General features: G+C 52.7%; 8 protein-coding genes across 8 annotated transcripts; 2 read left to right on the plus strand and 6 right to left on the minus strand.

Moving 5' to 3' along the window:
• Positions 1 to 208: 208 nt before the first annotated feature.
• On the minus strand, positions 209 to 1,620 carry SNOG_05875 (hypothetical protein; the record flags this gene model as incomplete). Its single annotated transcript, XM_001796219.1, has 4 exons — positions 209 to 693; positions 744 to 1,011; positions 1,052 to 1,551; positions 1,608 to 1,620. The coding sequence occupies 4 exons, from the start codon at positions 1,618 to 1,620 to the stop codon at positions 209 to 211; spliced, it is 1,266 nt and encodes a 421-aa protein (XP_001796271.1).
• A 1,050-nt stretch (positions 1,621 to 2,670) lies between these two features.
• On the minus strand, positions 2,671 to 4,805 carry SNOG_05876 (hypothetical protein; the record flags this gene model as incomplete). The annotated part of the gene is made up of 3 exons (XM_001796220.1): positions 2,671 to 3,086; positions 3,277 to 4,411; positions 4,569 to 4,805. 3 exons carry the CDS (start codon positions 4,803 to 4,805, stop codon positions 2,671 to 2,673), a joined length of 1,788 nt encoding a protein of 595 aa, XP_001796272.1.
• An 887-nt stretch (positions 4,806 to 5,692) lies between these two features.
• SNOG_05877 (hypothetical protein) lies at positions 5,693 to 7,095 on the plus strand (the record flags this gene model as incomplete). The annotated part of the gene is made up of 2 exons (XM_001796221.1): positions 5,693 to 6,193; positions 6,277 to 7,095. The coding sequence occupies 2 exons, from the start codon at positions 5,693 to 5,695 to the stop codon at positions 7,093 to 7,095; spliced, it is 1,320 nt and encodes a 439-aa protein (XP_001796273.1).
• Positions 7,096 to 7,335: 240 nt separating this feature from the next.
• On the minus strand, positions 7,336 to 9,298 carry SNOG_05878 (hypothetical protein; the record flags this gene model as incomplete). The annotated part of the gene is made up of 2 exons (XM_001796222.1): positions 7,336 to 7,608; positions 7,889 to 9,298. 2 exons carry the CDS (start codon positions 9,296 to 9,298, stop codon positions 7,336 to 7,338), a joined length of 1,683 nt encoding a protein of 560 aa, XP_001796274.1.
• Positions 9,299 to 9,864: 566 nt separating this feature from the next.
• Positions 9,865 to 11,535, plus strand: SNOG_05879 (hypothetical protein; the record flags this gene model as incomplete). Its single annotated transcript, XM_001796223.1, has 1 exon — positions 9,865 to 11,535. The coding sequence occupies one exon, from the start codon at positions 9,865 to 9,867 to the stop codon at positions 11,533 to 11,535; it is 1,671 nt and encodes a 556-aa protein (XP_001796275.1).
• Positions 11,536 to 11,829: 294 nt separating this feature from the next.
• SNOG_05880 (hypothetical protein) lies at positions 11,830 to 12,454 on the minus strand (the record flags this gene model as incomplete). Its single annotated transcript, XM_001796224.1, has 1 exon — positions 11,830 to 12,454. One exon carries the CDS (start codon positions 12,452 to 12,454, stop codon positions 11,870 to 11,872), a length of 585 nt encoding a protein of 194 aa, XP_001796276.1. The 3' UTR covers positions 11,830 to 11,869.
• An 844-nt stretch (positions 12,455 to 13,298) lies between these two features.
• SNOG_05881 (hypothetical protein) lies at positions 13,299 to 14,846 on the minus strand (the record flags this gene model as incomplete). Its single annotated transcript, XM_001796225.1, has 2 exons — positions 13,299 to 14,606; positions 14,643 to 14,846. 2 exons carry the CDS (start codon positions 14,844 to 14,846, stop codon positions 13,299 to 13,301), a joined length of 1,512 nt encoding a protein of 503 aa, XP_001796277.1.
• Positions 14,847 to 16,740: 1,894 nt separating this feature from the next.
• On the minus strand, positions 16,741 to 19,007 carry SNOG_05882 (hypothetical protein; the record flags this gene model as incomplete). The annotated part of the gene is made up of 5 exons (XM_001796226.1): positions 16,741 to 17,439; positions 17,487 to 18,524; positions 18,574 to 18,661; positions 18,706 to 18,759; positions 18,877 to 19,007. 5 exons carry the CDS (start codon positions 19,005 to 19,007, stop codon positions 16,741 to 16,743), a joined length of 2,010 nt encoding a protein of 669 aa, XP_001796278.1.
• Positions 19,008 to 19,103: the final 96 nt, after the last annotated feature.

Here is a 19,103-nt window from a genome sequence, read left to right on the forward strand (position 1 = left end):
TTTTGCTGTTGAGTCTATATGGTGGAGCTGTGCTGGTAATGTCAAGTAATGCTCCAATGTGACTGCTTCGCAAGGTACTCTATAACAAAAGATGCACCAAAGCCAAGACTCGGTAGCTGGGTATCTGTGCACACTAACCGGCCATGCAATTGCTCCTCTATACAAAAATGCAGACAGAGTTCAAACCAGCGGGCCAACTCTCGTCGTGTTATCGGGCGGGATGTGCTGCGTACGGTCCGTACTGATGTTGCTGTGGCGGAGGCATCTGCGGCTGGTAGACGATGCGCCTTTCCTGTGGAGGATATGCATCGAACATGACGCGCCTCTGTGGGGCGTCTGCTCGCAATGGGCTCGGAGCAGTCTGGCTGTTGTGCGGATACCTTTGCGAAGCGTTTGGACTGCCCATGAACAAGAGCGTATCGACAGCATCTCTCTCCGCCTGTTGACTCGGCATGCGAAGAATGCCAGCCCGGGGTGTCGCTGGCGCACGTTGACTACTGCCCAGGTCGCTGAAGTGCTTTCTTTGCCCATTGCCTATCAGTGGAGGAGGTGGATGTGAGGCACTGGATCTCCGTCTCCTGCCAGGTTGAATCTCTGGAGCTGGAGCAAGACCTAAGCCATGTGGAGCACCTGTGACTGACATGAGGTTTGCAGCTGCATCCAATGCGTGCTTGGTACCAGGGCGCCAGTATACTGTGTATCTGTCAGCAATGTCGGCAACTTCGCAGCATGGAAGAACTGACGCGACGAGCTAGCCGCATGTGCACCTGATGGGTCGGATGCTGGCGACATGAGCATGTGATCCGAGCCATCAGAGACACCACTCGGTCTTCGCTGGCGTTCGAATGCCGACGGCGAGTCGAACGCGAGACGATCACTCTTCCCCGGAGCCGAGTTTGGTGATCCACGCTGTGAGTGCACCTCCTCAAGCTCGTCAAGCGACTGCTTCTCCCAGCCATTCTGGACCTTGACCATGGCGTAGGACAGACGCGTCTTGAGCTGGGCGGAAAGCTGCATATGCGTTAGCACCTTGCAGACTGCACCGCGGTACAGGATCACACACCTCTCCGATGCGATGTGTATCCATGCTCTTGTTCCTCTTGTGCGCGTGCGCAAATGCTCGCGGGGCCTCAGCAGGCGTGGCAGTCTCGTCACCCTTCAGTGAGCCGTCGGCAGTCCTCTTGAATCCCTGGGTGGCCGGAGACGTGAGCGCCATGGGGCTGGCTGCTGTGTCACCGGTTTGCGGCGCGTTCGCGGCAGCTGTATCGATCCGAGGTGCAATTGCTGGCGCGTCGGGACCACGAGCTTGACCCGGCGAATTCGGCATTGGTGCCTCAGCAGGCTTACTTGGAGTCGCCGCTACATTGGCAGAAGTCGGGGTAGTCAGATCGGTGTCTGTTGTTGTTGACGTCGACAGATTGCTAGACGACGAAGGCAGTTTTGGCGCCGAGAAGGTGCTCGACACGGTAGAAATAGCTGATTCCTGCGAGTCTGGCAAGTCCTGTTTGCGGGCGGTGGCAGCAGCAGGCGCATGGGCAATGCCGTTGCTCTCTGATGGCGCAATTGATAAGCAAGTCGTGTTCAGCAGGGCAGACGCGCCGACTTACGCGGTGTCGACATGGTGGCGGGGTAGTATATACCCTCGACCTGAGACATCGGAGTCGAGTGACTGTAGATAGCAGAATGCAAAAATCCCCAAAGCTTCACGGATCTTGCGAATTGAGTAGGGAGCAGAGAGACGCTGGCGCGGGCGAGTGAACGGTAACGATAAAGAGGCCCGCGACGTGTCTCGCAGGAAGCGTGACGCGAACGGCTAGGTGCCAAACGAATCCTCTCCCAACACCAAAAGAGATATTATGAACCAGCGGGGAACGCGAGAAGCTGTCAGGGGTGTTGCAGAGCTCCAAATACGCGTCGCGCTGAAGTGATTGAGAGGACAAAGACGCTCCTCTGCACGCCTCGGACCTGGCTGCTCGTTCTCGTGCCGCGCGGTCATGTGCCCGCACACCAGGTCAATTAGCGGGTGGCAACTGCAGAAGTCCCAACACGCGCACGCCATCAAGTCCTAAATTGCTCCCATGCAATGCAGCTGACCTGACAGACCGCTGACATTCGCCCTTGCTGCTATTCAAAGACATTGACGTTTGTCTGCCAGCAATTGTGTATAAGCATGACAACGTGCACCAGGCGCGGAACGGGCGCATCTCGAAGGTATTTGGCGGGTAGACGCGTTTGCCGGGTACCAGGGTGTTTGATGCGAACACATGTTCGATGCCTTGAACGTGCTTCCTGCAGATCCACGGATAAGCCTGAAAAAGCAAACATCGCATGCATAACCATGGTAACTTGCTCTCTACATGACAAGATTGTGCTTTGTTCTTGTAACGCTTGGACTGTTATTGATATATTCTGCGAATAAAAATCACAAGTACTTGATCCACATGTATCTGCCACGACCTACCCAAGAGCGAACGCATCAACGCGAACTGCATACAACACCACATCTACTTCACAATCCAGACTTCCGCTTTTAAAACTGCAGCTGGCTCAAACCAGCAAAACTTTCATTGCATCCCATGCCCCAAATCGCGTCCCTATATGTGCGTATCTCAAGAAAGCCCTTCCAAACGCCCATCAATCAAACCCAATCATACATGCCAAAATATACACTCAAGCCATCCCACTAATCTTCCTAAACGTCATCCCGCCCATTCCCCACCCCCCTCTCCCCTCCTCCGCCACCTTCCCACTAACATCCCTTCTCCTCCCCGTCGCAATATCCGAATCGTCAAACTCATACGGATTGATGTAATCCACACCACTCCTGCTCACCACGCGCGGACTCTGGCCCTTGACAGGCTGATACCCGATATCACCAGTCCTGCGCACGCTGGTGTACGATTTCTTGTCGAGCGTGAAGGGCGAGGCTTTGACAGGCGAGTGCGACGATGGAGGTGGCGTGTTGGAGATGTATTGCTTGGTGGCCGAGGGGAAGTGGTTTGGTTGTTGTGTGCGGTACGAGGGCTTGGAGGGGGATGTAGAGGGTGAGTTCGCGGGGGAGGCGCCGCTGCGGACGCCGTTGGTGGCTGCAGCGAGGTCGCCGTAGTATCGGGATTTGGGTGTGCCGCCGCGAGATTGGGAGTGCGAGCGGGTTGAAGGTCGCCGGCAGTGGATATGGACGTGGTGGTCTTGGTGCGCGTGGTAGCTCGGGGGGAGGGGTGTGTTTCTTCTGTTGGCCGTAGATTTGCGCTGGGGGAGGTGTGGGTGGGTTCATGCGGAGGGGTTGGGGGGCCATGGCCTGGTCGAGCTCGTACTCCTGTTCCACGTCCGATACGTCGTCGTCGTACGGGGAGAGTGTGTTGTAGCCTTGGTTGGATTGGTTCTTGGTGCTGAACATGGACTGCTTGGTGGTAGCAGGAGCTGCGTACTGCTGCTCTGGTTCCGGCGCGTTCTCTTCATCGGGATGGACAAACCAATTGTCATTCTGCAACGTCTCGCGGCTGTTCCTTTGTAGAGAATGATCTCCGGCGCCTGGCTGCTTGTCGGATCGAGCAGTGGCTGGGGGCGTGTAGAAGTTCTCCTTGGATGAGTTCGTAATGTATGACTCTGCGCGAGCGTGTCGTTTGATGTTTGCCTGTTGAGCGAGCATAGACTTGCGTTGAGCTAGGGTTTCGTTGTCATCCATATCGTCGCGCTTGTGAAGGTCATCGCGGTGGTTGAGGTCTCTTCGTGATTGATGAGCGGTTGCAGGTTGCGAGTACATAGAAAACCTCTCCTTTGATTGACGGGCCGAGTGTGGTATGTGGGGCGAGTAGGTCATGTCTGAGTTGGTTCGTGTATGCATGAAGGCCACCTGATGTTTATGGGGACTTGGAATGTCTCTTGAGATGAGAGGATCCATCTGCGAAAGACGATCACCAGGCACGGTACTCTGACTGCTGAGGTTGCTGAATCTCTTCTCCTGGTCGCCGGTCAAGGGAGTCAGAGCCGAGATGGATGAGTTCTTGTGCTTGTGCTTGGTCTTCCTGCGCGATGTCAAGTTGTCTTCGAGCGGGTTCATGTCCGGTGGCAACTTCGCGATCTTCCTGAATATAACGAGGAGGTACATGTCCAGGAAGAGAGAGATCAGATGCAGACCAGCAACAGCAATTGAAGTCAGCCAAGTCGTGAGAAGGACCTTGTTTGTCTCCTCATCAGTGGGGAACATAGTTCGCCAACGCCCAACAGTCCCAGCTTCCATGTCAGAATTGCGTCGCGAAAGCAACACAGTGAATACGTAAAACGGTATGAAGCCAGCATCGGTGACAAGGGCGAAGAAGTGGTAGCTGGCGGAGCTCCCCGGTGGTCGAGACTTTGCGTTGCGGACGAGGTGGTAGATGGCGTATAGGCAGATGACAAGATCAGCGCCAGGCTGTGAATGTTAGTCATGTTCACATTTCACATGTTATTGATCGTACAGGTATCCTCATAATGTAGCCTTCGGTATCTGTGGTACCACGGATGAAGATGCTACATAATAGCACGCCCACCGCGCCCAATAATGTGCAAACTCGGAAAAAGAGTTGTACCCATCGCGCGATCTTGATAAAGGTCTTCGTCTTCTTGTTCATGGGCTTCGCATTGGTGTTGCCATATGGTAGGATCAAGTAGCTGTCTGGGTGTTTGTTGAAGTCGATGAGTGGGCCTTCCTGCTTCTTCTTTGGCGGCGATGGTGGCATACGACTGGCCATAGTCACAGCTTTTGGATTGAACGTCGAGTCGTCGACAGGCGCATCATACAAGTATGGCTGGAACCGGCCAACCATGTTTGCTGTGTGTGAGGAATTGGCAAAGGGAGGGTATGGGCCTCTTTGACACGACCTTCAGGTACGAAAGTGAAGTGTCGAGATACTTTCGCTTAGCGAAGGAATGCTGGCGATGGCAGACATGGGGTACGTGGGGGATATCAAGGGCTGAAGTAGTAAACAATGGTTGCCATGGAGACCGCTAAAGTATGGAATGCATGTGCCATATGTGTCTGACGTATGGATCCGCGGCTGGAACAGGCATGGCATCGCTTAAATTAGCTTCGGCGGCTGATAAGACAAAGAACAGGTGGGGTTTCGATACTGCTTTCATTGAAAGCAGGTTTGTTGGTGGTCTGGGCCCCCGGGGTTTGGTGCGCGATGGCTATCAAAGTTTTGGCCTATATCGTACGATGACAGGTGAGCAGACTTCCATGATTTTTCAGATGGACTGCCTGTAGAATAATGTTCCTGGGGTGCCTCATGAGCGAAGTGACGCTTCAGATGGAATCGAAAAAGCTGGTGATGTTCAGAGACTGTGACCTTAACTTAGTCATCGGCAGATCGTTGCACGTCATGCGTGAACCGCGATGCAGCACCTGCGCATGATGCATCTTTCACAACTGTCAAAGGCGGCCTATGTCTGCGCCATCTGTACCAATCGTATAGTAGCATCTGCGAGATCATCACCTCCTCGAAATGCCTCGCTCAAGGCCGCGCGATACTTGACTACTACGGCACGAAATCCCGCTCGACTTCGACCTACACCACCACGGCAAAGATTTGATGCATCCCAATACATTCGATTACATCGCAATGGCTACAGCACGACCAATAGCTTCCGCAAACCTCTTCGCCTGGCTATCGTTGGATCTGGCCCTGCGGGGTTCTACACGGCATATCGCCTCATGAACAAAGTCGAAGATGCGGTCATCGACATGTATGAGCAACTCCCGGTACCATACGGGCTCGTCCGCTTTGGTGTGGCGCCCGATCATCCCGAAGTGAAGAATTGCCAAGATACGTTTGAGGAAGTGGCGCTCTCTCCACGATTCAACTACATTGGCAATGTGCGCGTGGGACATGATATCGAACTGTCAAAGCTGAAGCCTCATTATGATGCGATACTTTTCTCCTACGGCGCAAGCGAGGACAGGAAACTAGGGATTCCAGGAGAAGACTTGCCCGGTGTCTTCTCTGCGAGGGAGTTTGTAGGCTGGTATAACGGTCTGCCGCAATTCCAGGGCCTGAAACCTCAATTGCAAGCCGGGGAGCAGGCGATTGTTATAGGGCAAGGCAACGTCGCAATGGATGTTGCGCGCATACTGCTTTCGCCAGTCGATGCGCTCAAATCGACCGATATCACAGAAGAAGCGTTACAGACCTTGTCCGAAAGCAAAGTCAGATCCGTGAGGGTAGTCGGACGGCGCGGGCCTATACAAGTATGTTCGAACTCCTAAAATGTGCTTCACGTTTACTAACATGACCACAGGCTGCATTCACCGTCAAAGAAGCCCGCGAGCTCATGCACGTTCCCTCCGTCGCATTCGAACCCATCGACCGATCTCTATACCCACCCGAAGTCAAAAAGCTTCCACGAGTTCAGAAGCGCATCGCCGATGTGCTTCTCAAAGGAACACCCTCGTCGCCCTCAGACACCCCGCGGTCATGGGCTCTCGACTTTCTCCGCGCCCCAAAGTCAATGAACGCAACGTCAAACCACATTTCTTCGATAACCTTCACCAAGCAACGCTTCGCACCCGATGCCGAACCATTCGATCAGCGCACTCGAGTAGTCTCTACAGATGAAGAAGTCACGATGGAGGCCTCGCTTGCTTTTCGATCGGTGGGATACAAATCGACGGCTCTGCCTGGCTTGGAAGAGCTTGGCGTTCCGTTTGACAACAAACTCGGCATCATACCCAACGACGTCCATGGCCGCGTCGTCACTCCTTCCGAAGGCCCCGGCAATTTGACTGCTGGTCATCTTGCTGGCTTGTATTGCGCCGGATGGGTGAAAAGAGGACCTACAGGCGTTATTGCGAGTACAATGCAAGACGCGTTTGCGTCTGCCGATATTATTGCAGAGGACTGGGCGAACAACGTGCCGTTCCTAAATGCTGAGAATGAGGGAACGAAGATGGGATGGGACGCCGTCAAGGAAGAAGTTGAGGCCAAGGGCGTGAGGCCGCTGAGTTGGAAGGATTGGAAGGTGATTGATCGTGCGGAACGGGAGAAGGGGAAAGCAAAGGGCAAGGAGAGGGAGAAATTTGCAAGTGTCGAGGAGATGTTGAAGGTTTTGGATGCGTAGTTACGTCAGATGGAGGACTAGACACCTTGAAGAATGAAACCGGCGATGCATCACGTCTTGGCTCATGTTCTTCATGTTATCGGGGCGTCTATAATCACAGCCTCGGGCATCTTCCGTACTTTCACCTCCGCTTATCCGTCGCCATCACAATACCCTCCTTCTCAAAAAGCGTCCTCGGGTGAAGATCCTGACACAGATAGCACCACTACCTGTCGTCTCCTTGTATCCCCATTCTCACAGTTATCCGACCACGTCCGTTGCGGCCAGCGAACTGTCGTAGTTCGGCGGCGTAGAAGCTGCGTCCCTGAAGTACGCATATCGTCCTTTGGCATGAGCGCGCGAGACTGAGTATGTCTGCCAGCTCGAGGTAGGCTGTGATTTAGTCGATGAGTTTGTTTGGTAGGCGGTAGAGACTTGTGGTTGAGTGTTGCTGCCCTTTTTTAGATCTTTTCGGCGTCTGAAGCGTTGCAGGGGCGATATGCTGTTTGGTAGATCCTTGCTGTGCGTCCGCGGCTATTTGGGACAGAGATGGAGGTGTTAATCGTCTGGGTAGACAAGATCAAGAGAAAAATTGTAGTAGGAAGTCGAAATCGGAGTGATGTGGCTTAGTTCGCTACCGAGCTATGTTGCGACAATTCATACGAGCTGTGCCCCAACTGACAGCACAACTGGAGATTGTACCGTGGTTTGGAATTTCTCGGGTTTGATCGCAGGATGATAGTATCGCTCGAAAGGTGTCGACGCTGTGTTATACAGCGCTGGCGGTATTGCTACAACGCTTTCTCCACTCTACCATGGATTCGCGGTCTAGATTGTCCAAGAATGAGCGTTTCCTAGCGACAAAACTGTCATGATCTTTGACCCAGATCTCTATTATGCTCTTTTCTTTCTTGAAAATCTCGCTGTCTGGCGACAACTCCAACGCCTCTGTAATATAGGCCATTGGGTCTTCCTGAGAGACCCAATAGGGCACCCAGTGGGCATGTTCTTTATGCAAACGGAAGGTCCGAGATTTGATGTAGCATATTTCAGCTCTCTCATGCTGAGGAGGGTCATATACTGGCCAGAGACGATCTAAATACCGATGATCGAGGAATAGCTCACACATAGCCTCCGATGTAACAACGAGGTGAGTCTGCTCATCGGCTCGAATGCGTCTGTGAGCAGGAGCAGAAAGATGGGTATGCGTGCATCTTGCCAAGAAAAAGTACAGTGTATGGACTAAACGACCTATCTCGAGAGTGTTCTCCGTGTCTTCAAGTTTTGGTAGGTCAATCGCAGCTATGCTGCTGGAAACCCGTCGAATGAGACTGAGGCCTCTAGCGCATGATTGTGCACAGGCTGTGAGATTATCCATTTCCCAGCACTTCTCGGCGCTACGTGTGTGATGTTCGAGCTGCGTGTTGACAGACTGCCAGCTTGTCTGAAGGGGTTTCGACACATCTCGGGCGACTTCGAGGGCAAAGGCCTCGTCATCGCACTCATAGATCTTGAGGTTGGGAAAGCTCCGGAGCTCCTCCTTGATGGGTCTCAAAAGCTTTTTCTGCTCTCTGGGAGGGTAAGAAATTTGTCCTAGGCCCCTGTATCTCTTTTGTCTCCGGTGCGACATCTCCTGGGTATCGGTATACATCAAGATCTCTAGTGGATAAGAATCTGGGCTAGGTAAACGAGTCGTTGCCATTTCAACCTCTAATCTGCTGAACAGATCAGCACAGTCCTCCAATAGCATGATCGCGTCAAACACCGGCCTGATTGCACACCGATCTCCACGTGAGCTGTCCCCACGCTCTTGTATTTGCACGAGCATATTATACCATGGAAAATGATCCACACGTAAAGGGCCGTCCGCCATAACATCCACACGGCGTTTTGACGAGCAGTAACTTAAGAAGAATACAGGTGGCGTTTGGCCGTGGATCAAATTGCGGAGCTCGAGTGCCCTGCATTCGACGCGTACAAATATGTTCTTTTTCAACATGCACTTGTAGCCTTCCCCGTGAATCTGCTTGTTGGCAAGGAGGAGGTTCAGATTCCCAAGGAATTTGCGCTCAATAAACCTTGGCCAGGAGTAAACGTGAGCGCAACCTTCGATGTCATAAAGTCTTTGGTCATGACTGAAGGAGCAAAGCGTGTACTCGTAGATTTCGTCTCGGATTTCGCGAGGTAAATTGAGAAAGTCGAAGTATGGAGGGGTCTTAGACATTGCTGTAAAGATGCTGAACTAGACCGCCGTAATATTCGTATTCTGGCCGATACAAGCGCTTGTTTCTGGTGATTGGATCCAAAGTATGACGCGGCGTACTACGTCATGCACCGGTCTCGTGATTACTTCTGGGTAGATAGGTATAGGATGCGCGACCTTCCGGACCTAGTCAACACTTTCGATGCGAGCCGTATCTGATAGTGACAGAAGGTGCTCTTATTGCGGGGGCTGCAAACTGCGCAGCTACTGCAATTAATCAGTTAGCAAGGAAAACAAACTGGGTCTTGCCAACGACCTGATAGTCTGAAGCTAGAGGAAGTATTCATAGGCTTCTTATAAAACTGTAGTACTCTATGTGTGGATTCAAGCTCTCGAATGGCTGCCACTTATCGTACGCTGGTCGCTTTCTGTCGTGAGACAACGTGCAGCGTGCTTATGGAAAAAGGGATTCAAATGCGCTAAGCATGATCGGGTTAGACCAAGGTGCCCGAAGCACCATGTGCTCTCTCACCACAAGCCCCATTTGACCTTACGATTCTCTACCTCTTAACGACGTGCAAACCGTCATGGACAACCTCATCTCGCAGCTGCCCACTGAGCTCGTCGAAGTCATCGTTGGCAACCTAGGCCTTTCTGATCTCCGCAACCTGCGCCTCGCCTGTAGGGACGTCAACGCCAAAGTCACTGTAGGCCGCCGCTTTGAAAGCTTCTGTGTCCACAAGAACGTCGAACTGCGAAAAGCTAGTCTGAATGATCTGGAAGCACGTCTTCGTTCGCCAGGCGTCCACCAGTATCTGAGGCATCTGACAGTCACGGGTGTTCTCTTGATCACGAAAGGTCTGGAACGTATCATTCGGGAAAAGACAAAACCTGTGAACCCTGAGGATCCTTGTGGCTTGGCACATGACTCAATCGGTAATCAGTCTAATTACCGTCGTACTCCGGCTTCCGACTCTGAGGTGGCAGACGCCGAGTCTCAGCTGGCTCACCTCGAAACACAAATCCGGATCGAAGATGCAGAGCGGTCAGCCGGCCATGATCTGGAAGCCCTGGCTGATTTACTCCGAACTGTCAAGACGCACTGCAAGCTGGCTGCGCTTGAGAGCCTGACCCTAGATCTGGTTGTCCGTCGGGATCTGACTACTTCTCTCTCGCCAGCGCTGGGAGCTCCACTTCGACAAGTCTGGGAGGCCGCGCAGCATGTCCTTTGCGTCTCCATACAGGCCTGGCATCGTAGTGACATAATGATCGAGCGGCTGCACATCTTCTCTGAGACAGAATCTTGCGGTGTACAGGCCTACGCGTTTGCGGCTCTTCAAAGCCAAATCGACTTCAGAATATTTGGCGGACTGAAGGCTCTCACCTTGAGCATCAGCGACCGATTGCTTCCTCCTAGTGTCCGCGCACAGAGTCGCATGGCCGACAGAGATGAGGAGCGCCCGATTCTCACACGGGAACAGAGATTGCGCATGCGTGCAGAGAGAGACCAGCGGGAGAATGATCTTCAGGCTCAAACAGCGCTCGAGGAAGCACGTGCGAGGACGATGATGAAGGATCCAGACAATATAAACGGACTCTCAGTCTTGCTACGACACACCACGAATCTAGAAGAGCTTCACGTCCATCACTATAGATCGTTATTCAGTCCGGAGACATTCGACCCAAGCCTTTTTGGCACTCGAGCTTTACTTGAAAATCTTGCTCACAGCGCACCACTCCCGAACTTGCGCAGGCTAAGCTTTCTTAACGTGGACGTTGATGTCAGCTCGCTCCTGATGATGCTTAAAAATAGTCCGCGTCTGACCTCGCTTGAGCTGCGCCTTGTAAAAATAGCTGTCCACGGCGGCCGAAGCATGAGGACATTGTTCGACTACATAACTTCACGAGGTGCGAACTTGACTCATGTCTATCTCGACAATATCTTCGAGGCATCTGAGCAGGGGCACCTCTACATCACTTGTTTTACCCCAGGAACCACGCCTGGATACAGCATCACCAACGATGAAGAAAGAAGCGCTCGATTAGAAAGACTGGGGTTACTCGGGAATAATGGGTGGGACTTATTTCGGCCAAGCGCCAACGGCTGGAATGAGTTTGAGCTTCTTCGGCGGGAGCATGTTCTACGAGGCATTGATTATCAGTTGAACTCACGGTACCCGGTAGGCTCTGTGCAGAATTCACAGACGATGGAGCAGGTAAGGCGCCATATGGGCCCAGTCGACCTATATCCCTATTAGCTTCCCAGGAGATATACGAGCATATTGTATTGTGCGTCCTTTACACATGCATGTAGTTTGCTTGATTTCATAGCTACAAACAATCAATCTGCAAACACGCTGCAACGACCCCGCATTTGCAATCCCAAATAGGGAAGTATCGTGGATACCGTTAGTCTCAGCAGCAGTGCGAGCAGTGCGTGTAGTCCGTGATTGCACACCCACCTAGACTACCCCGCATATGTACCATGCCATGCGCAACCAATCCAACGCCACATGCAAACGTCACATGTACATAGCCATCAAACAGATCTATTCATATTCATATTCGCTCATCCATTCATTCGCACCTAATCTACCCCTTCAACGGCGCCCAATCCATCTTCTGCTGCTCACTCATAAACGCCCCAATATAGCTCGTCTTGCCCAACTTGAACCCCCTACTCCGCAACAACATGTACATGGCATTCAAATGGAAATACGCATTCGGCACGCAGAAACCGTGGTAGTAGTCCGCAAAACCCTTCATGTGCAGCGTCTTGCCCGCATTCTTAAACTCCACGTCGACGCTCTTGTCCGCGGCCTCGTTGAACGCTTTCTCCTCAATCGCATCGTACACCGCGATGGTGGCTTTGAAGAACTCGATCACGTCGGTCAGGGAGGTGAAGCCTGGGTTCAGCGCGGGCGGGGCCACGCTGCCGTGTAGGGAGAGTTGGGTGAGCGGCTCGACGGGGAATTTCGTGAGGAGGATTGGTTGCATGCGGAAGGGGAACATGTCGGCGAACTGTGTGTCGAGAAGTTCTTGCTCGGAGGGGAAGGCGGATTTTGCAGCAGAGATCTCATCTTGCGCGGTGGTGAGGATGCTGATTGCGCTTTGGGCGATATTACGGAGCGTGGGTACGGTTGTGCCGTAGAAGTTGTAGGTGACTGGGTCGGCCATATTGAGTGAGTGGTTGTCTGTTTGGAGAAGTGAGGTTGTATGATGGATTCTTTCGGAACTGAAATGAGGATGACGGCGACGACCCGAGATTTTTTAAGGTACTAGAGGAGGTACGCTAGACCCCGCCAAAGTTACTCGAAGATACCATTGATCCACATTTTTTGTTGGACTTGCCTTTGATTTGGTTCGGTGGACGTGGAGTAGCTAGGGGCGGGCCGATATGTCACACCGCCAGCTAAAGCCGAGGCTTAGAGAGCTTAAGGCCACCCTTTTTCTTTATCGCCGGTGTTGACGAACTGGAAACATTGGTTCTTTGGCCTGTTTGCAAAAACTCTAAGTCACAGACAGCGGAGATCAAACGAGTAGTCTAATGAACTCCGATGATTTGCGTAAGGGTCAAAGATTAGACATCAGATATGCATGTCAGAATTTAGCTCGAGTATGCAGGAACCCGGACTTGACCACCATCATCAACTCCCAAGTCCATCTGCCAAGAGCTGTCCAACACAAGATTCTCGATCACACTCAACAATCAAAATGCAAGACAGGTAAAAAATCCACAAGAATGAATTCAATCAGGGAACCACCTATTAAACTATTTTAAATCACCCCACCACCCAACATCCCCTCAAAAACCATCCACCACCTAATAAAAAGGGTATAATCGAAGAGTATAGACATACAAAACCAAAATGTAGCATCAAAAGGCATCCGCCACCCTTCCCCCAAAGAGAGAATAGGTGAAGCGGAGGGTATATGCCCAGACACACTGAAGAATAACCCATCCTTTCCCAATCCCAGACCTATTTTCCCATCCACACCCAACACCTAACCGAAGACCCATCTAAAAAGCAACTCCAACCGCCCCGGGACTATGCATCGTCATCGCCATACTCGCGCGTCCATTAAAGCCCACATCCCTTGCCGCCATCTCCATGCCCCTGAGCAAATGCGCTGCTGGACTGACTGGAGGCTTAATTCTCGCGCTCCTGACGGCAGCCTCAACATTGATCTCCTTGGCCAGGACAAGAGGCGCGGGGACGCGCTTTTTGCGGGGCGCCGGGCTGGAGATCAGCGTGGCGGTGCTGGTGCTGCTTTCCTGGCTATCCTGGCGCATGTGGTATGTCGTTGAACTGGAGGTTGAAGGGCGAGGCGATGTCGGTGTAGTCATGGTTGAAGTAGACATCGAGCGCCTAATCCAAGTGGTCAATCTCGACATAGATTTCGTCGGCGTGAGTGGCGCGGGAGGCGTGATGGGATTCGAGCACAGCGCCATTGTGCTATTGCGTGAGGGGGGTTCGAGAGTAAGACCGGTGGTACGGCGTTTGAGGGGCGCGTCGGGGAGCGCCTTGTTGCATTTCACCGGGGCAGAGAAGACGGAGCCGATGTCCGAGAGCGTCTCGGAGCGCACGTGCATGCGCATGGAGGGTGCGACGTAGGGCACGTGGTGAGAGGGGGAGGGTGGGATTTCAGGGGAGAGGGCTTGGGTGCGGTAGGCGGAGGCGCGGCGCTCTTCGACGATGGTGTTAAGTTCGCGGATGGCGTCGTCGACGTCGGTTTTGGCGCGGCGGAGGGAGCCAGGGCGAGGTGAGGGCGCGGTGTTTGCGCGGTTGCGGGAGGGAGATGGGAGGCGGGAGAGAACACGTGCGGGAGAGAGAGTGCCGGATGTGTTGGAGCGGCGGATGGTGGGCTTCTCGATGGGAGATGCAGATGAACTTGTTGGCTCCTCAACCCATGCAGATAGAGTAGGGGTTTGCATCGTGGCCATGGTGGTGCCAGAGAGGCGGCGCTCGGTACGAGTGCTGTTCTGGCTTTGTACACTCGAGTGCCTAGAGTGCATGATTGAGTTGGAGGAAGAAGTGACAGGTTTGCGTTGAATCAAGTAATCAGATGTGGATGGGTTGGAACACATCGAATTCGTGCGGGAGTCTTGTGGACGAATAAGTGCTTGAGCAGGCTTCTCCAAGCCAACCTGGTCCGCAGTCCACACCTCCTCATCCTCAAAGTCTGGCAGTGGAGAAAGACGGCCACATCCATTGGGAAGGTAGATTGATAGTTCAAGTCGACGAAAGCTCCTGTTACGGCGGACTGGCATGGGTGCATCATCTACCATAGACTGAATGCCATTGAAGCCGAGACCATTGTCGAAGTGCTGAAAGTTTGTTGGTCCTGAGATAGTAGGTCGTACCCTGTAAACAGAGTGTGATCGTCGTGGTCGGGTGAGGGTAGAGAAGCTGGCACGTGATGAAGCGCGTGTCGCGAGGTCGCGACTGTTGTCCACCCATTGAGAGACATGGCGGCTAATAGACTGGCTGGTAGATGGACGAGCATGATGGAATGGTACGGCGCGGGGCTGCGGGACTACTTGTGGTTGGTCGTAGACGACTTGCATGTGTGAGGCCCCTGTTAACGATCGTTAGGAACTGTTGCGGCTGATTGCGACATATGTTTCCGGTTGAACGGGAGTCGGGTATGTTACAATGTTGTTCGACATGATTAACCAGATTAAGGAGACCATAACCGAGGAGGGGCAGCTCAACAACAAGCAGGAGAAGTTGAAGATGGAGGGTAGAACAGAAAGAGACAGACGTGTTGAGGACAAAGTTGAAGGGTAGATAAAGGAGAGGTTGACGTGAGGACGAAAGAGAAAGAAGTAACGTTGTAACATACCATTTGCCTTAAGCGCTTCCCTGCCATCATCAACATCCTCCCTCGATGCACAGCATCCAAACCTCATAGCCGTCCAACCGTCTCTCTCTTTTCTCTTCGAACTTGCAAAGTCCATATTTTTCGCAGCTGCAATCCAGGCAGCTAATAATCCATGTCAAGAAAGCAGCAAGAGAATGTGATGCCCTAAGGCCGAAGAGCAAAAGCAAAGAAGAAAGGTAGAAGCAGGAAAGGTGAAAAGAAGAGATCAGGAACCCAACAAGTTAAAAAAGCCCTCGCTACTCTTCCGGTTAGATGAATGAGTTGTTCCCTCAAACAGGCTACAGGCTGTTCAATGCAGGTCCCAGGCCTTGCGAACCACAGGACGACAGGAGCCTTCGAGCAGTTAAGAGATTCTCAGGCCATGCCCTTACGCGCCCAATAGCATGCTTCCCATGCCCATCCGCTCGTCAACCTGTGGAGAAGGTGGCTTTTCCACGGCTATGCGTGTGTGCGCTGCCATTGGCTGCCGCCCGCAGAGTAAGCGCCGAGCATCGTGGACCACTCAGGAGTCGATAGCGCTTGCGGCTTGAAACCCGAATAGCTGGGATCATGCGATGCGGGAAAGCCTTGGTGGTGTAGGAACTTGAGCGGACTTTGGTAGCAGGTCGGGTGGAAGGTGGGCTTCCCGAACGCAAGAAGCGCGGGGATGCCTGTGCAACACAACATGTAGATTGAACATCGGAAACAGACCATGAAACGACCACCGATGTGGTTGCGCAACAGCGATCGCAGCAGCAATAGCTCGTGACACCGTATTGTCTGTAATCGAGATGAGCAATGTGAGAGTTGGCGCTGTTGTGGTGTCGTGTGCACCTTGCACACCACCCCAATTCCTCAGCCAACCACTTCGTACTTCGTTTACACTTCCGAAGTACTTGATTCTTCCCATTGGGTTGAATTACGCATCTCGAAACGCACACCAATTATTCCGCCATCCAGTCAGATCGCACAACGAGGACTTCTCTCGAAATTCTGCATGCCTCTGCCAACGCATGCAGCGCGGGCCGTGTGGAGTTCGCGAAATCCTCATCTATCCAATGATGTCGCACAACAACCATATTCTCGAAAACCTGCCCACGCGTTGCCGGTGCCAACGCATGTACTGACGGTACAGCCGCATCGCTTAATGCATGCACAAGACAAGAAATTTGACTCAACTGCCGCGCCGGGGTCTGCACACTGTTCAACGAAAGCCGACGTGACGAATGCGTTGGATTGATAGGGCACGATACACTAGTTCGGAAGCAATCATGCAATGCGTTCATCGCGCCACACCAAGAATAAAAGTTACTCGGTTGTTCTGCGGTTGTCAGAAAGCTGTCGGAGAGATATTGTCGGTTGCGTCGGCATTATCACGTCGCACATATACCCCGACCACGAGCAATGCGTCAGCGAGAAAAAGAAGACCTGAGTAATGCGCTAGGTGTATATTGTATGTTGACGAAGCGAGCAAAAAGATCGGGTATAGAACAAATTTAGCAACATGAAGAGTGCACAAGGTCAAACCTAGCGGACGCAGTGTCGTTGAAACAACGGGAAACACACCGCATTGCCACATGACGACGTTCCGTAGTCAATCATCGGTCGTCGTCATTCCAGATGTTTCGCTCCTCTCTGAAACTGGCATACTGCGGGCTCGGGCGATCGTCGTTTGAGTTGTCAGGCTCATCGTCCAGGTTACGCGACTCCCACCGCTCGGCCTCTTCATTGATGGGAGGTTTGATACCCTTTTTCTTCAGCTCTTCCTCACTTTCTTCCTCCACGGTGAACGGATAGTCCAGGTTATGAATCATTTCGGGGTTATGAGCTTCTGGTACGTCGGGGGCAAAACCTTCTCGGACTTCCTCTTCTGCGCCTGCGCCGGGAAACGTTTTGACGAAATGTTTCGCGGGCTCTTCGTTCCATGCAGATCCGCCTTCTTTTCGTGCACGTACACGCTCTATTTCTTCGGCATTGTGGTCTTCGACGACCAAATCTACTAGCTGACTCTTGTCAGACTTTGCTGAGCTCGATGACGACGACTTTTGTCGTAGTAGCTTGCCAACGATTGGCAGATGTGATTTTGAGTGTGAAGATTCGCCATTGCTGGCGCTCGAGTCGCTGCGATGCTTGCCTTTATCCACCGACTTTTGAATGTCCTTGATCTGACTCTTTCTCCTTTTCCTGTTCGCCGCAGTTGGTTGCAGCAAGTTGCGGTTGGTCGCCGCTGTGATGACAGGTGGCTCACCGTACAGTCGATCCTCACGCGATGCTCGATGCGCTTCGATGACGGGGTACTACTACATGTCAGACTAATCACTGTGTTGGTAGGATGAAAACCTACATTCCAGTCACCAAATTCTAGCTCACGTGCACTCTCAAACAGTCGCTCGTCCTCGGGACTGAGGTTGGGGTCCTCCATGTCATCGTCATGAGCGCCAGTTATGGCACCGGTGCCTTTCAAGGCTTGATGGGGTCCAGGACTCATGGCTCGGGCTCGACTTCCCGAGACCTTGTTTAGAAGAGGCTCATGCTCCGACTGACCTGGTTTCGGTATCCAGTATTTGCCCTTTCCTCCTCTTTCGTACCTCATGCCTTCAGCCATGCGCGCAGCACGCGACGCTGACTGCTCATGGGCGAGGACGTTGTCACGTGCATCGAAGTACCGATATTCGTAGTGCCTCCCAGCAAAGACTTCCTTGGTGTCTTGGATAAGATCCAGAGGGCCAAAGGAGTCGCGCAAGGCATACTTGACGGGCAGTCGCGCAGCAGAAATGGTGTCATCTGCATAGTCGTGCCAGGAGAAGGCATACCAATGCGCCATAGCAAAAAGGGGCATCTCAAAGCAGATGAGAGCATCCTGAATAGCGGCAGCAAGATTGTCGGGGTTGTAGCCTGGGACATCGTCCGGAATGGCTCCTAGCCAGACCAAAATGGACAAGAAGAAACCCTGCCAATAGGATGCGAAGATGATTCCCTTGATGCACAAGAACTTGGGCATAGGTCTGAAAGGCTGTAAGTCCTGCGACATGCAAACCCAGAACATGGCCAGCGCATAGAGACTGATTGTGATGCTGACGTTGTAGATGATGCCGCTCCAGAAGTAGCCTGACGTCCAGCCTATGTAGCCCTCCTGGTATGTGCCTGTGGCTTTCATGATGATGGCAGCAACTGAAAGCAATGGCTTCACCCATGCATATTGCAGGATACCACGTTTCACAGCGAGGAAGGTATGCGGGTCGGAGATGTCGATCTTCTCAAACATGAGATTTAGTGGCCATGGATGGGGAACGGGTGCTCGACCGGTCATGAGGATAATGAGGGCTCGCTCGCCTCCGATGAAGTTGATCAACAGCTGAAGGAAGGTGTAGATGGTGAAGGCCTGTGGCATCAATATGGAGCTCCATGTTATAGATTCCAGGCAAGCTTACCTCGTATACGTCTCGCAGAGGATCTACATAGGACGCTGCGGTGATGGACACCAGACTCGCCCATGATGCACCCGAGTAAATAGGCACCCTTCACATGTGAGTGCATGATAACCAGGGAGATGACGAACGTACATGAGCAGAATGCGGACGACATATCGCTGTAGGACGGGTTTTCGGTAGTTCTTCCTGGTTGTTGTGAGCGCATGGTGGTGATATTCGAGCGGTGGTTCTTACGTCTGGAGCCAAATGGCGCTGGGCTACGTCAGTGGATAGCATAAACGAGGTTTGGAATGGAGCACGCACACAAAGGTGAGCAGACTGGCAACAAGGGCACATGAGCCAGCTACGATTATTATGGCACGCGCAAATCGCGCTCCAGTGCCACCAGACAGATCTGTAGGCCGAAGCTCTGGGTCGAGGTTGCCTACAGCCATGGCGGAGAATGGCAGCACGGTTGAAGAAAGTGTCGTGAGCGAATGTCGCCCGTGGAGACGATGGAGGCTTCGCAGTATCAACGGCACAGTGCAGTC

The sequence above is a fragment of the Parastagonospora nodorum genome (assembly GCF_000146915.1).
Source record: "Parastagonospora nodorum SN15 chromosome Unknown scaffold_8, whole genome shotgun sequence".
Lineage (NCBI taxonomy): Eukaryota > Fungi > Ascomycota > Dothideomycetes > Pleosporales > Phaeosphaeriaceae > Parastagonospora > Parastagonospora nodorum.